General features: G+C 34.8%; 1 protein-coding gene across 1 annotated transcript in view; it reads right to left on the bottom strand.

Annotated features, from left to right (window-relative positions):
- The window catches only part of LOC140142358 (separin-like), a 48,836-nt gene extending 38,117 nt beyond the window's left edge, over positions 1–10,719 (bottom strand). The window contains 3 exon segments of the mRNA XM_072164326.1: positions 265–1,381; positions 3,192–3,333; positions 10,187–10,719. Of these exon segments, the coding sequence (XP_072020427.1) occupies positions 265–1,381; positions 3,192–3,333; positions 10,187–10,264 (1,337 nt within the window). The 5' untranslated portion in view covers positions 10,265–10,719.
- Positions 10,720–17,174: the final 6,455 nt, after the last annotated feature.

Raw genomic sequence — 17,174 nt, 5'->3', positions numbered from 1 at the left:
AAATCCACACTACCACTGTGTCATCCATCGAGAAAGTATGGGTTTCAAAATTCAAATAGATCAGAAAATTGGGCAACTTCCTTTTGAAAAACTCACTCCAGTTGTGGAAGATATATCTAGTAAAGCTATGGGAGTATGGGTTTAAAAATCATTAACTTTGGCCAATTCCTTTGAAAAACATACTCCCTCTGTGTAAGACTTTTCTTAAATCTTCTACAGGGGTACAGCAGATTTCAAAAGGAATATCTCATTACATGACCTTACCTGTTAACGTTCCTTTGCATCTGTTGGTTGTGACTCTTGGCAGCTTCTTTGCTCCCCTTTGACGTCTTTGCCAGCTGCTCTCTCTGCACCTGAAGCAAATCCACATACATCATCATCACGCCATACACTGGATCATGCAAAACTACCGGAAGAAGAGCTGAATTGGTTTTCTCTTTCTGCTTCTGTGGGTCAGTTGGTCCTTCCAGTGATTTCTTCAAAATCTCGCAAGCTTCCAAAAGATTGCTCAGCTTCGTACCAGACACAGACGATTTCTCTAAAGCTTTTGAGATGCTTGCAGTTATAGTTTGGATGGAATCTGAGAAAGAGTCAAGCATGGTTGCATGATTTGATTTATTTTTACCACTCTTTGTACTATGCATGTGTTGCTTGTATTGCAGAGCCGACTGGATAAGAACCAGGCACTGACTGTGACAGTCATCCTCTTTGATACAGCCTTTACTTCCAGAGTTGTGAAGGAAATCTGACAGGGTACTGCAGACTTCCAATGCTTGCTCGTATTTTGATGCTCTAATGCCATATTTGATTGCCGGCAGACCCAACTCAAAGAGTGGCCCAGCCAGCTTGTCGATGTTATCTTTTACTTTCATCACTTTTGAATCTTTACCGAGCAACAAGCCTAACACTGTTGTGAGAAATGTGTGAAGTTGATCTTGATCTCTCCCAGCCTTGCTACTTTTGCGATCAAAGTCTAAAGCTGCTCGTAAAGCTCTCTCCACCACCCACTGGCACTCGTAATCAGTTAACATCAAGAACTGAAGTGCCTGTAACCTAACATTGAGAATTAGTGTGTGCTTGATAGCATGTTGCGAGGACTGTTCCAACTCCAGACAGGCTTTCCATAACTGATTGAATGCTTGCTTCACAATGGTGTCGTACTCATTATCAACTCCGGCGCCAGTCAAAAACTCAGAGCGGCTCTTGCTAAGTTCATCGTACAGGAATGATGCAATTCTCAGGGCATCTGAAAGCAACCTCTTGTTGAGAGTCTGGGCCATGGTATGAAACAGAAATTTCTCCAATGCAAGAGGGACTGTCTTGATGTGTTTTCTGGCTTTGCACACACATTGGTAGCTCTGCTCAGTTATCTGAAGTATACCTGCAAAATGTATATTTAAAAAATTACAATTTCAGAGCAAAGCACACAGCAGAAGTCACACATTCATGCCCAGGGGTCCAGTGGCCAGGGACCTGTTGGATATTTTGAAAAAATAATAATACTAATAATAAGAAAAATTATTTTGGGTGGGTATAGCCAAACGCTCCCAATTTTCACAGGTTTGAACATTTTTCAAATCATTGAAATGCATGTGAAGTTATGCAATTAGCCAAATGTTTTGAAATTTTAGGGGGGGGAGGGGGGTTCTGTTTGCCAGAAAAGCTTTTAAAACCACCCATCGTATTTATAAAAAAAATTTTATAAACCAACAATACTATGTACATGTATGCTATGAGTGGTTTTAAAAGCTTTTCTGGCAAACAAAAATAGCCTGCATGCACTAATTAGTACATTCAACACATGCAGCATTTCAAATAAGGCGGGACCTTGGGCCCGTAGCAGCCCGCTAAAAAGCAGCTGTGCAGGCCCACAGGGGCCGTAGAAATTCTGGCTGCACATCGATGTACATGCATTGCTGTGTGAGCATCAGCTTCATGAGTCGCCATGATCGCACTGATTACTGCAAAACTTGTTGTGAATAAAATGTTCACTTCAAAATACTACAAAATGAAGTATGTGTGTGTGTTCCTTAGGCAGTATAAAATTAATGTTTTGGTTCTCGTCCTCTCCCTCCTCAATTTCTGGGATTTGTCAGATTTTTTTATTTTTAGATTTTTTAATTATTTTAGACTTTGGAATGATTTATGAATTTTTCATACATATAAATAAGTTTATTAGAGAACAAGGACCACTTCCAAGTTTGTTTGTGGTACTCTAGGGGGTTTATCCCTCAGAATCTCACATTTGAAAAAAAAGTGCCTCATCGTTTCCTCGAGCACTGTTGAAAAAATCCGAAAACTACAGACAATGCTGATTTTATACTGAAAATAAAAAACACCTCCCTCCCTCATCAATTCATGAAAATCCTCTGGACGAAAACCAAAATATTAATTTTATACGGCCTTATTAATTGTTATTCATTATAAATATCCATATGGTGTAAACAATGTCCACTCACGGTCAATTTGTAAACAAAGTAAATTCCTATCATTGCATGAATGCACAAAACAATTCTGTCCATAAATATAGCAGCTACAATGTAGGCCTATAGCGTAACACACAGCATTCAATCAGCATTAATTATACGTAATTATTGCACGGCAATCTCAGAACTCAAAATTATGAATGAAATTTGGTGTGACCTCGGCAGGTTGAAACTATACCCCTAGAGTAAAGCCACGATTTCTCCGTGTTACAAAATTTAAATTCGGTGTTACAAATTGGATGATTTTCCGTTTTCCACTATAAAGCACTGAAAAGTTACAACAAACATGTTATAAAAATGTATTTTGTCTAACCTTTTACTCTAGTATGGCCAGAATTTTGCATCATAGGCCTGTGATTAATGCTAGAATGGGTTCTTTAATAGTTGATTACTGCTAAATAATCACTTTTCTTTGTTTTATTTTGCAAATTAACACAAAAGTTAGACATTTTGCACAGTTTTTTACTATTTTGTGGCATTTTCAAATTTCCGTGAGCAAACCCGAATTCCATGAATTTTTCCGTTTTTCCATATCACGGAGAAATCCTGGCTTTACCCTAGAGTTGTGATTTCCTATAGATTTCGGTGAATTTATTCTTGCCTGTGACAAAAATGTCAGTAAGTGAATATTTAGTTCTGGGACTGATTATTCGGACTAAGTCACCCCCCCCCCCTTCCCCGACACACACACACTGGTTGACCAACCTGCTAGATCCTGGCTTCCAGGTTTTGCAACGGTGAGTCGTTCAATACATGCCCTCAGTGCCTTCATAGCAAACACACCATACTTGTTGGCAATGCTTGACGTCAACTTTGAGGTGCTCCTTGAAATAGGTGAGTAGAATCTCTGGAATTGAAACAATCAAAATGAACATTGATAAACTTGAGGCGGCAGGATAATTTCTGCGTAATAGAGGGCCAGAGGTTAACAAAGAGCCCTTAGAGTAAACTTGTAGTGTAACATTGATTGACAAACACAATTTCAATCAATGACAAAAGAATGAATGAAGCCATTTATGTTAAAATATCTTTTGTTGATTTCGAATGAATAATGTCACCAAGTCGTAAATTTTAAGGTCAAATTCCACAACAAAAGAAATGTTGCGACGCAGATATTTCCCGACTTATGCAGTTTCTTTACAGGGTCTTCATTATCTGTTTGAGACCTTCTTCAAACGTTTGTGCTATTTAGTTAACCTTTTTAACCAAATTTAGTTTCTAATGATTTTAATCATGTTTAAATAGTTTTTTTACTTTTAATATTCACTTGTATATATATCTATTTGTATGTTTTTGTTTTTATTTATGCCTTTTGCCCTTCTATGTATAAAGGACCCCTTCGGAAATAGGCCTTTGGGCTTAAAGGGCTATCCTGTGATATCTCCTTGCATTGTTTTTATGTGTATTACATGTATATGTTATTTCAAAATGCATTTTATATATACATGTACTGCGCCAATAAAGTATCCTTACACTTGGAAAAATAATCACAATTTCCAAACTGAACAATATCAGGGTAAATTTGTTTTTTTAATAGATGCACTATCTGATCCTGCACATTATGACACCACATTGAATCCAATGTGACTTCCAGAAGCAAAGTTACAAGCATTTGATTAGACGAAGTTCCAGTTTTAAAAGTGACAAACTGGCCTAGATTCAAAACTCCACTGGCTAATTTATGCATTTGGCTTTAAGGGGGTACTACACCCTTGCCCAATTTTATGTCTATTTTTGCATTTTTCTCAAAACTTATAGCGCATTGGTGACAAGTAAGATATATGTATATTATAGGTGCAAGGACTGCAACTACTGCACTGAAAATTCAGGAACTCAAGGCAAGTAGTTATTGATCAAATATTGGTTTTCCCTCATTTTTGACTGTAACTCCACAACTGTTGTCTGTGCTGAAATAATATTTCCCGTACAGTAGTTGTAGTCCTTGCCCCTATAATACACATATCTTACTTGTCATCAATGCTCTATCATTTTTGAGAAAAATGCAAAAATAGGCACAAAATTGGGCAGGGGTGTAGTACCCCCTTAATTTAAAACAAAAGGAACAAATGAATACTGAAACAAAGGAACCGACGAATAAAATGAAAGTTATGAAAAGTACAGAGAAGCAAAAACTGAAATAAAATAACGCCTCATTGAAGAAACTGTGTTGTCTGTTTGTTTCGCTTGTTGGAATCTTTTTGCGCCTTGTATACAAAAACATGTACATGTAGGCCAGTTTGTCACTTTTAAAACTGGACCTTCATCTATTCAATTGCTTGTAACTTTACTTCTTGAGGTCACATTGGATTCAATGTGGTGTCATAATGTGCAGGATTAGATAGTGCATCTATTATAAAACAAATTTACCCCAATATTGTTCAGTGTTGAAATTGTGATTATTTTTCCAAGTGTACGGATACTTTATTGGCGCAGTATATCTATTTACCTTGTTGTATTGTTATATGTGCAATATGGATGCCGAATCAAATCAAATCGAAAACCCGGTACATAAAACAGCCATTCCAAAATCATATGTTATTTATACTGTAGGCCTACCGTAAACAAAAGGTGTTTATGCAAAATTAAATTTGTCATCAAACCACATCATTTTATATTAGGCCAAGTAAAAAAAGAAACAAGTTTCTCGTCCGGACTTTTTCAAAAAAGGAGGAGGCAGGGCTTTACTATTTACTATTTTTCAATTTTTTGCTTTTTTTTTCAAGATGGCCACCATGCTAAATTGGCTGTTCAATGTATATTTAATCACCGATATTGTGCTATTTGAGTATACCGTACTGATGCAATGAATGACAAAACAAATGATTTGTATCAATAGTCCACTTGCTAAGCATGTTTCAAAATTCAGAATCAGTGATTGTGTACATTTGTTCAGCTTGACAATATAGACCATGGGACAAGGCTTGCTAAGTGCTTCAGAAAGTAGTTTTCGTTCTCCCTTTCTGGGTAGAGGATGGTTTATACATGAAAATATAGCTATTATATCACTGATCAATAATATAACATTTCCCACTTTCAAAAGTTGCACGTTACTGTGTAATTTAGGAGTTATTTGGGGTTAAATGTGTTTTTCAGTGATATTTTTCCATTTTTGCCCAAAAATGTCAAATATTAAAATAGCTGTAACTTTCAAAATAAATTGAGTAGAAATTTCATTTCTATTGTAGATGTTACATATTACATGGATGTCTAACACTGGTGAATAAAAATGTCACAGCACAACTCTAAAATATAAAAAAATGGCAAAAACCATATTTTTGTGCTATTTCGCCATTTTGAGCTAAAAATGTAATTTTTGCATGGGAAAAAAATAAATATAAATTTTATTGATTTAAAAATATGTCATTATGTCAACCGAGTTATTCTGAACAAAAAAGTTAATGATGGTGAATGTCTGTGACCTATAGTTTTTGATCTATAGCCCTTTCAAATTCATATATGGACTAAAATAGCATGTTTTTGTTCAATATTTCCAATATTACGCCAAAAATGGTCCTTTATGGCCATTTTAACCAACTTGTTAGTTTTTGGAAAGTGGGAACTTCACTTAATAAAATGAACATGTAATTGTACTTTAATGTTAAAGGTCCGTAACCCGATCGACAGCATCATCCCCCCGATTTTTTTCATTGTTGATGAGGTTTTGGTATCACATAATACATGTAGATACTATTTTTCTCATTACTATCCTGAAATTTGACGCTCCAAGTCGATGTATTTCCGGAGAAATCATGAAACACAGCGGTTTTTACAGGCTACCAGTTATTCGCATTTTACACGACACAGGAGTTTTGGGTAGTCATAGAATGAAATCGGAATAGATTCGGAAGACTTCACCCCAGTACCAATTCGTCCATAAAAATACATCAAATAGGCCCCTAATGTCAAACTATAGATGGCGCTATAATGATATAAAACAAAAAACAAAAATAAAGAAATACATAAGAGGCGAAATAAATAAGGAAACATGACCTATATTGTCAAGCATTATACGAGGAATATGAAAAAAATTATGAGAGCACCTCCCCCATTAAAAAATTAGTTAAAAAATATTTAAAAACAAAGAAAAATCATAAATTATATGTGAAAATGTGCATCATATAGCTAAAAATAAAGAAATAATTAAGCGAAGTAAATACAGCATGGGCTATCTTGTCAAGAATGATAATGAGCGCAGTGATATGTAATGTTTTTTAAGATTACCGGTAATCAGTATGAATAGAGGGTATAAAAGTGTACAGGGGCGAGCCGGTTTTCAGTGCCAAGGCGAACACTTCCTGTTTCCACCGGGACATGCGCTCGGCCGTTGTTTCGGGATGCCTGACCAGAATGCAATTCACGCGTACCAGTGTATTGGCTTGCTAATATGCTAATTATTCACATTTATGCTGAAATTGTTCCCGTTTTCTCACATAGATGGATAAAGGGGACAATATTTGACATTGTATGTAAGTTTGAAGAGAATCCATATCCTAAACCGATAGGGTTACCCCCCTTTAAGCTATTTCAAGATCCACTAGTATGCCCACTACCGTGGTAGCAGCAATTTATCTACTTTCAATGCAGTAAAATGATGACTAAAATGATTTTGCTGCATTGAAAGTAGTAAAATTGCCGATATAATTGCTTCTGCCATGGAAACCGAGCTACCAGTGGATCTACAACTAGCTTAAAATGAAAGTACTATAATATATCCATAATATATATGTGAAGTTCCCATTTTCCAAACACTGAAAATTTTGTTAAAATTACAAAAAAGTACCATTTTCAGCCTAATATTGGAAAAATTGACAAAAACATGCTATTTTAGTCCATATGTGAATTTGAAAGGGCCATAGATCAAAAACTATAGGTCACAGACATTCACCATCATTAACTTTTTTGTTCAGAATAACTAGGTTGAAATGACATATTTTTTAAAATCAAGAAAATATATATTTATTTTTTTTCCCATGCAAAAATTACATTTTTAGGTCAAAAATGGCCAAAATAGCACAAAAATATGGTTTTTGCCATTTTTTTATATTTTAGAGTTGTGCTATGACATTTTTATTCACCAGTGTTGGAAATCCATATGACATGTAACATCTACAATAGAAATGAAATTTCTACTCAATTTATTTTAAAGTTACAGCTATTTTAATATTTGACATTTTTGGGCAAAAATGGAAAAAATCACGAAAAACACATTTTTAACCCCAAATAACTCCTAAATGAGTAAAGTAAAACGTGGGAACTTTTTGGATATTAATTCAGACATATATTTACTCTTGATTTGTTATGTTTTTATGTTCTGCCCAAGAGTGGACTACGGAAGTGAAAGATAAATGCCCATGTCCCATAGTCTAATAGGCATATATTCGATATACCGCATTTCCTGATTTATATCGGTTTGAAACCGATACCAAACATTGTTTTTATAATTTAAATGTTTTTCCTACCCTACCACAAACTCTAACCCACCACCAAACCTTACTACATAATACAAACCCACCAAGCCCAGTTAACCGTTAACCTAATCCAAAAGGCAAGGGTTTTGGATTAGGTTAGTGGGTTTATATATTATATGTAGTAAGGTTTGGGGGTGGGTTAGAGTTTGTGTAAATCCGACCTATATTTAATGTTTTAAAAGGCATGAATGTGTTAATAACGTTTTAATTACTTTATTTTGCCTCATTTCATCGACATTGTTATTTTTAATTTTATCGCTAACAAAATAAAGAGAAACCTTTCACATAATTTTGGAAATTTAACATTTTTCTAAATTCTAAAAATACCCCAAAAATACATTAGAGTGCAATTTTAAGCTTTTTTCTTCTGGGTAAGAATTATTTTCATACATGCAACATCTTTTTTATTGCAGGTTAGAAATTTGATAAATAGGTCATCATATACAAAATGAATGCATGGGCCTATTAATTTATCAAATTTCTAACCTGCAAGAAAAAAGCTGTTGCCATGAAAGAATAAAAATTCTAACCCAGAAGAAAAAAGCTTTGCACTCGAATGTATTTTTTGGGTATTTTAGAATTTTAGAATTTTTTTCAATTTCCAAAATTATTTGAAAGGTTTCTCCTTCCTATAATTAGGCATAAAAATTGCAAATAAAAATATGCGATAAGTTGTTTTCACTCCAATGCATGAACGGATGTGATGTGGCCCCTACCGAGAGAATAGACAAATTATTTAATTTGTGTACAAAAAAACTGTACATCGTGGAACATACTCTTTGCATGGCTGTGTATCAGGAATCAGCGTTTCGTTGTCTAGAGTAACTTTAATTATCTTCAATAGAACACCATAAGCGGTCAAGATAAAAAAATGCTTTCTTTCATTTTACCTCATTATTTCTGCTTCAAATGATCAGAAACCCTTCCTGAAAGTTGTTTACTACTACATGTATCATAAATATTTTCAACAAAAAAAACCCGCTATGGTAGGGTTCGAACTTCCAATCTCTCGCACTTCAGGCACGGCCTTAGCCACTAGACCATCACAACCTGCTAACTTATTCTCATACCGTTTGCAATGTTATTTCTAATTCAGTGTCTCGTTCAACAATAATCTTTTATAAACTGTTTGTAAGTTCAGTCAAATGGTTTGAAATTACGTTTTATATTGACTTCGATATTTAATAAGACAGGGCAGTATTTTGTATGAATAAATAAATATCACTGTAGTCAACTGGACGATCCTGACAATTATTAATCGATTATATGGACAAGGCCGGCTGTTAATTTTCCTGCTGGACACTGGTCACTAATGGTCACGTCACGATTGCGAGGGAAGCCGTTTTGAAAGCAACTTTCCAACCTACACGACTCGATTATTCCACCAATCATTTTCGCTGAAAATTTAATACAAGCTCAAGTTAGCTATTTATCTATCATTACAGAAAAGCATACGACCGGTGTTGGCTCATAGTTGCATAACCATTTTGGTGATTGTGACATGCATTTTTTCTCATTTTTAGGCTACTTCGCGCACAATAAACATTCATTTTCTCCACAATAATTGGACTTTTACACATTACTGTTTGCCTTATACTCATGTTTCATATCTTATCTATGGGCTCAATATGGAAATGAAGGGAGAAACGACTCGTGTATCCATTCCATTTTTTTTGATGTTTTCTGAAAAACTGTATTTGCCACCTGATTTTCAACATTACGTTACGTAACAGCAGAGGTCACGCCGGTAAAAATTACCGGAAGTGAGCTAAGTTGCTGTCGTACTGTTGAGTAGCGTTGTATGCTTGTGTATTAGCATGATTAGGCGAGTCGTGGAGTAACAAGCGTAGTTGAAAACTTGAATGTTCCATGTTGTACACAAATTAAATAATTTTTCTATAGCATGTGCTAACTCTTAACTATAATCAAATTAAGTATTTCTTGGCCAAACTGGAACACTGTGAACGCTAGTGGCTCTGCGATTAACAGACACGGATATAGCGTGGTACAGAAGAAAGCATACACGCACCTTACACTGTGTTAGTGCGTACACGCTTACACTACATGGACGCAACACGCATGTTCCAGTTTGGCCAAGAAATACTTAATTTGATTATAATATAGACTAAGAAGGTTTGCCTAGTGTTATCTAACAAAAGCAATGAAAAGCCTCAGCATTATACTCATCTTATTAGCATAGCAGGCTAAATTAGGCAATTAAAAAAAACTCACCTCAATTCCAATCAGCAGAGAGTCCATTTTCCCACCATCCTTCAAATTTTCAAGCAGTGTTTCACCTTCCATCATCATCGTGATTTTGAATTTGATCTTTTCAAACAACCAGATTTAAAAAATCATTCAGGGTTTTATTTTATGAATATCATGATATGATATTGTGAAATCAGGAACATTGTGAAATCATTGCATTCATTCATTGAACATTTTTCTAATTTCATGCAATGAATCAGTAATGCATGGACTGCTAAGCATGTACTCATGTACATGTGTAGCCTAAATTTTGAAAATAAATTTTAAGCTTCTCAGAGTTAGCCAAGCCAAGTTGATACTTGATCTTTTGTTTTAACGCGAACAATGATGATCTTGGTGACGGATATTGAAGACCTTTTTTACATGAATATAAATTCTGTCTATTTTTGTGGCATTTCTGTCTATTTGCGCTGTTTCCCAAGTAAAAACTCAAGACAACGATGACGAAAAATCCGATTACGATTTTAAAATGGCCGCTGATAAGTTCCACAACGGTGTATGAATCGTACTTACTGATTGGACAAAAAAGTAAAGACTCTAACTTCCTTTTCAATCGTTAACACCAATCAGATGAAGCGTTATATTTAGATTGATCTAAACATTACGCTGCATCATGGGTAATATTTAGACAGCGTCAATTATTATTGTGTATTACTGATTAGGCTAATGCTAATCCCCAGTTTCCCGTTACATTATTTTTCATGACTGTGTAGGTGACCATTTCATTATTCATTATTTTATACCATTTCATTATTGCATCTGTTACAAGTGAAAACCAATAACTACCCATGTATACATGTGATAAATCACAGTTTGTAGTTTACAGATATGTAGTTTACAACCACATGAAGGTGATTGTACAACTAAATTTATTATAAAAAGCATGGACGAAAGAGAAACAGACCGCGTACCATCAGTCAAAGTCCCCGTGTATTGTATGGTGTAAGTTCTCGCATATTCATGAGGGCCGATTGTTCGATCGTGTAGTGTCTAACAATCACGCCAGCGCTGCGTGCCTTCGCGTATCCGCGATAGAGCGTTGCGTGCTTTCGCGATTACGCGATAGACCATGAAAATACGCGGTAATTGCGTAGCAGTCTCGCCTGTCGCATTTCACAGAACAATCGGCCCTCATTATCGGATGAGGCGGAGACTTTGACTGGTGGTACGCGCTCTGTCTTATCTTACTCCTCTGTGATAAAAAGTTTCACAATATTTATTACGGGATGAGATCAGAGCAGATCAAAAAGTGCGGAACAGAGAATTGAGTAGGTATTCATTAATAATTCATTTAAACCACATACCATGCTCCTACTGCAAAGAAAATTCCTGAAAATCAACAGAAAGAGATTTATGGTATATTTAAAACCACAATTATTTATTTGTACAACATTTTATTCAAAATAATGAAATATTTGGCCAGCAAATTGTTTTGAGCGGAGTAGGGTAACGGGAAACTTGGAGTCGACTTTCATTAGCCTTAGGCCCTTCGCACTTGATTATTAGTTTCCTGTTAAAGATTTTGAAAAAGAGACGAGGTGACTTTTAATTATTAGGCCTAATTATCTTTTATTTTCTTTATTTACTTTGAACTATTATTACAAGCAACTATTGACTCGTTTTGACTAGAGCGGGCATTTAATTATTTCCCAACAATGTTTGATTTTATAAATAAGTGAAGGTGGAGTTGCCCTCTTTGTTCATTCATCATTATTGTTGATATTATTAAAGTCAGAAAATGGCAAGTAGAAGTAGTTGAAAGTTATTTTAAAAGAGAAAATTAGAAATAAAAATAAAATAATTATTTTGAGATTTTCAATTTTGGACGCGGGCGGTAAACAGGAAACTAATATTAGTGCGAAGGGCTTTAAGGTTATTAATTATTTTAAACTGTTGTGATTTGGTAGTTCACAGCATCTTACGAATGGTAGTGAGCTTTGGCAAAAACTGCATTGTTCAATTCATAGCGAGTGTGTAGAAGAATTAAAATATCACAGATATACTTTTATAGGTGCTGTGGTTCTTGGATGTTTTTCTTATAATCCAAGCGGAAAATTAAAAAAAATATTACAATAATATTCTGACATGTTAGGAAAATTTTTTAGTTCCATGCACTAAATGATGTCACAGCATAGAGGCGCTGAGATGTAGTGGAAAAAAGTTTGAAATGAAGGCTGATGTCCCTATTTTTTGGTGATAGTTGTGCTCTTTGGATGTTTTTCTTATCATCCAAGCATAAATAAATAATAAAAAATATTACAATTCTGACATTTTAGGAAGATTTTAGTTCCATGCACCAAATGACGTCACAGCATAGAGGCGCTGAGATGTAGGCTTTGGTATGGTTTACATCATGTTCAATGCACCACTGCGAAAAATCAAGCCACTCAACTACCAAAATAATGGTGGTTTTAGGGTAGAATATATCACAATCTTTTAGAAATTTTTTGTTTTGAATGCCCTAGCACGTTCTAACCATGAGAAAATGACGATTTCTTAGGTACCTCTTAACACATAAAAGAATAGGAACTTGATTTAGTGGTGTGACCCCTTAAGACCGAGTTCGGTTAGGCCTGGCAGTTGCAGTAACGTCTGATTTCAATTTTGTGTTTTTTCAGTTGTGTGACCATCATGGTATCATGGATGGAGTAAAAGAAGGCATCCTTCAAGCATTTTTGACTATTTACAAGCAAGATTAATCAAGAAAACAGCCAACAAGAAAAGCCTTTAAAAGGGGTGCTGGGTTTCATTAGTAATTTCAACTACATGGCATTGCCTCCTTGACAATAGATCTGGATATATAAACATTTGTCTCAACTTTTACATGTGTCCTGTGACTAAATTAAAAACATCTGAAAGGTTGAGAAGCAAAAACTTAGGCCCTGCCTGATTATCATATCTTAATGTTGCTATCTTCAGTAGATCGCGCATGATTAGCAATGCACATACTGAATTAATGTGACTCAGAATTATATTTAAAATTATTTCACTTTTAATTGGTCAAGATATGCTAAGAAAGACTGAATATCATGTAAAATGAACATTTTAAACAATTTTTGCTCCCTTAAGGGATCACACCACTAAATCAGGTCCTACCCTATCTGACTGAAGAAATAACAACCAGTGTTTTTATTCGCTGACCATACCAGGTGCATTTTAATGGGAAAAAAAGTTTGAAATGAAGGCTGGTGTGCCTATTTTTGGTGATAGTTGTGCTCTTTGGATGTTTTTCTTATCATCCAAGCATAAAATAAAAAAAATATTACAATAATATTCTGAAATTTTAGGAAGATTTTTTAGTTCCATGCACTAAATGACGTCACAGCATAGAGGCGCTGAGATGTAGTGGAAAAAAGTTTGAAATGACGGCTGGGGTGCGTGTGTTTTGGTGATAGTTGAGCTCTTTGGATGTTTTTCTTATCATCCAAGCATAAAATTAAAAAATATTACAATAATATTCTGAAATTTTAGGAAGATTTTTAGTTCCATGCACTAAATGACGTCACAGCATAGAGGCGCTGAGATGTAGTGGAAAAAGTTTGAAATGAAGGCTGATGTGCCTATTTTTTGGTGATAGTTGTGCTCTTTGGATGTTTTTCTTATCATCCAAGCATAAAATTAAAAAAATATTACAATAATATTCTGACATTTTAGGAAGATTTTTAGTTCCATGCACTAAATGACGTCACAGCATAGAGGAGCTGAGATGTAGTGGGAAAAAGTTTGAAATGAAGGCTGATGTGCCTATTTTTTGGTGATAGTTGTGCTCTTTGGATGTTTTTCTTATCATCCAAGCATAAAATTAAAAAAAATATTACAATAATATTCTGACATTTTAGGAAGATTTTTTAGTTCCAAGCACTAAATGACGTCACAGCATAGAGGAGCTGAGATGTAGTGGGAAAAAGTTTGAAATGAAGGCTGATGTGCCTATTTTTTGGTGAAAGTTGTGCTCTTTGGATGTTTTTCTTATCATCCAAGCATAAAATTAAAAAAAATATTACAATAATATTCTGACATTTGAGGAAGATTTTTTAGTTCCATGCACTAAATGACGTCACAGCATAGAGGCGCTGAGATGCAGTGGAAAAAATGTTTGAAATGAAGGCTGATGTGCCTATTTTTTGGTGATAGTTGTGCTCTTTGGATGTTTTTCTTATCATCCAAGCATAAATAAATAATAAAAAATATTACAATTCTGACATTTTAGGAAGATTTTTAGTTCCATGCACCAAATGACGTCACAGCATAGAGGCGCTGAGATGTAGGCTTTGGTATGGTTTACATCATGTTCAATGCACCACTGCGAAAAATCAAGCCACTCAACTACCAAAATAATGGTGGTTTTAGGGTAGAATATATCACAATCTTTTAGAATTTTTTGTTTTGAATGCCCTAGCACGTTCTAACCATGAGAAAATGACGATTTCTTAGGTAGGTACCTCTTAACACATAAAAGAATAGGAACTTGATTTAGTGGTGTGACCCCTTAAGACCGAGTTCGGTTAGGCCTGGCAGTTGCAGTAACGTCTGATTTCAATTTTGTGTTTTTTCAGTTGTGTGACCATCATGGTATCATGGATGGAGTAAAAGAAGGCATCCTTCAAGCATTTTTGACTATTTACAAGCAAGATTAATCAAGAAAACAGCCAACAAGAAAAGCGTTTAAATAGGGGTGCTGGGTTTCATTAGTAATTTCAACTACATGGCATTGCCTCCTTGACAATAGATCTGGATATATAAACATTTGTCTCAACTTTTACATGTGTCCTGTGACTAAATTAAAAACATCTGAAAGGTTGAGAAGCAAAAACTTAGGCCCTGCCTGATTATCATATCTTAATGTTGCTATCTTCAGTAGATAGCGCATGATTAGCAATGCACATACTGCATTAATGTGACTCAGAATTATATTTAAAATTATTTCACTTTTAATTGGTCAAGATATGCTAAGAAAGACTGAATATCATGTAAAATGATCATTTTAAACAATTTTTGCTCCCTTAAGGGATCACACCACTAAATCAGGTCCTACCCTATCTGACTGAAGAAATAACAACCAGTGTTTTTATTCGCTGACCATACCAGGTGCATTTTAATGGGGAAAAAAGTTTGAAATGAAGGCTGATGTGCCTATATTTTGGTGATAGTTGTGCTCTTTGGATGTTTTTCTTATCATCCAAGCATAAAATTAAAAAATATTACAATAATATTCTGACATTTTAGGAAGATTTTTTAGTTCCATGCACTAAATGACGTCACAGCATAGAGGCGCTGAGATGTAGTGGAAAAAAGTTTGAAATGAAGGCTGATGTGCCTATTTTTTGGTGATAGTTGTGCTCTTTGGATGTTTTTCTTATCATCCAAGCATAAAATTAAAAAAATATTACAATAATATTCTGACATTTTAGGAAGATTTTTAGTTCCATGCACTAAATGACGTCACAGCATAGAGGAGCTGAGATGTAGTGGGAAAAAGTTTGAAATGAAGGCTGATGTGCCTATTTTTTGGTGATAGTTGTGCTCTTTGGATGTTTTTCTTATCATCCAAGCATAAAATTTAAAAAAATATTACAATAATATTCTGACATTTTAGGAACATTTTTTAGTTCCATGCACTAAATGACGTCACAGCATAGAGGCGCTGAGATGTAGTGGAAAAAAAGTTTGAAATGAAGGCTGATGTGTCTATATTTTGGTGATAGTTGTGCTCTTTGGATGTTTTTCTTATCATCCAAGCATAAAATTAAAAAAATATTACAATAATATTCTGACATTTGAGGAAGATTTTTAGTTCCATGCACTAAATGACGTCACAGCATAGAGGCGCTGAGATGCAGTGGAAAAATGTTTGAAATGAAGGCTGATGTGCCTATTTTTTGGTGATATTTGTGCTCTTTGAATGTTTTTCTTATCATCCAAGCATAAAATTAAAAAAAATATTACAATAATATTCTGACATTTTAGGAAGATTTTTTAGTTCCATGCACTAAATAACGTCACAGCATAGAGGCGCTGAGATGTAGTGGAAAACAAGTTTGAAATGAAGGCTGATGTTAGGAAGATTTTTAGTTCCATGCACCAAATGACGTCACAGCATAGAGGCGCTGAGATGTAGGCTTTGGTATGGTTTACATCATGTTCAATGCACCACTGCGAAAAATCAAGCCACTCAACTACCAAAATAATGGTGTTTTTAGGGTAGAATATATCACAATCTTTTAGAATTTTTTTGTTTTGAATGCCCTAGCACGTTCTAACCATGAGAAAATGACGATTTCTTAGGTATACCTCTTAACACATAAAAGAATAGGAACTTGATTTAGTGGTGTGACCCCTTAAGACCGAGTTCGGTTAGGCCTGGCAGTTGCAGTAACGTCTGATTTCAATTTTGTGTTTTTTCAGTTGTGTGACCATCATGGTATCATGGATGGAGTAAAAGAAGGCATCCTTCAAGCATTTTGACTATTTACAAGCAAGATTAATCAAGAAAACAGCCAAAATTAAAAACATCTGAAAGGTTGAGAAGCAAAAACTTAGGCCCTGCCTGATTATCATATCTTAATGTTGCTATCTTCAGTAGATAGCGCATGATTAGCAATGCACATACTGCATTAATGTGACTCAGAATTATATTTAAAATTATTTCACTTTTAATTGGTCAAGATATGCTAAGAAAGACTGAATATCATGTAAAATGATCATTTTAAACAATTTTTGCTCCCTTAAGGGATCACACCACTAAATCAGGTCCTACCCTATCTGACTGAAGAAATAACAACCAGTGTTTTTATTCGCTGACCATACCAGGTGCATTTTAATGGGAAAAAAGTTTGAAATGAAGGCTGGTGTGCCTATTTTTTGGTGATAGTTGTGCTCTTTGGATGTTTTTCTTATCATCCAAGCATAAAATTAAAAACAATATTACAATAATATTCTGACATTTTAGGAA

Source organism: Amphiura filiformis, chromosome 20, assembly GCF_039555335.1.
Source record: "Amphiura filiformis chromosome 20, Afil_fr2py, whole genome shotgun sequence".
Classification (NCBI taxonomy): Eukaryota; Metazoa; Echinodermata; class Ophiuroidea; order Amphilepidida; family Amphiuridae; genus Amphiura; species Amphiura filiformis.
Note: the sequence above shows the minus strand (reverse complement) of the source record. Positions and strands in the feature narration are given on the sequence as shown.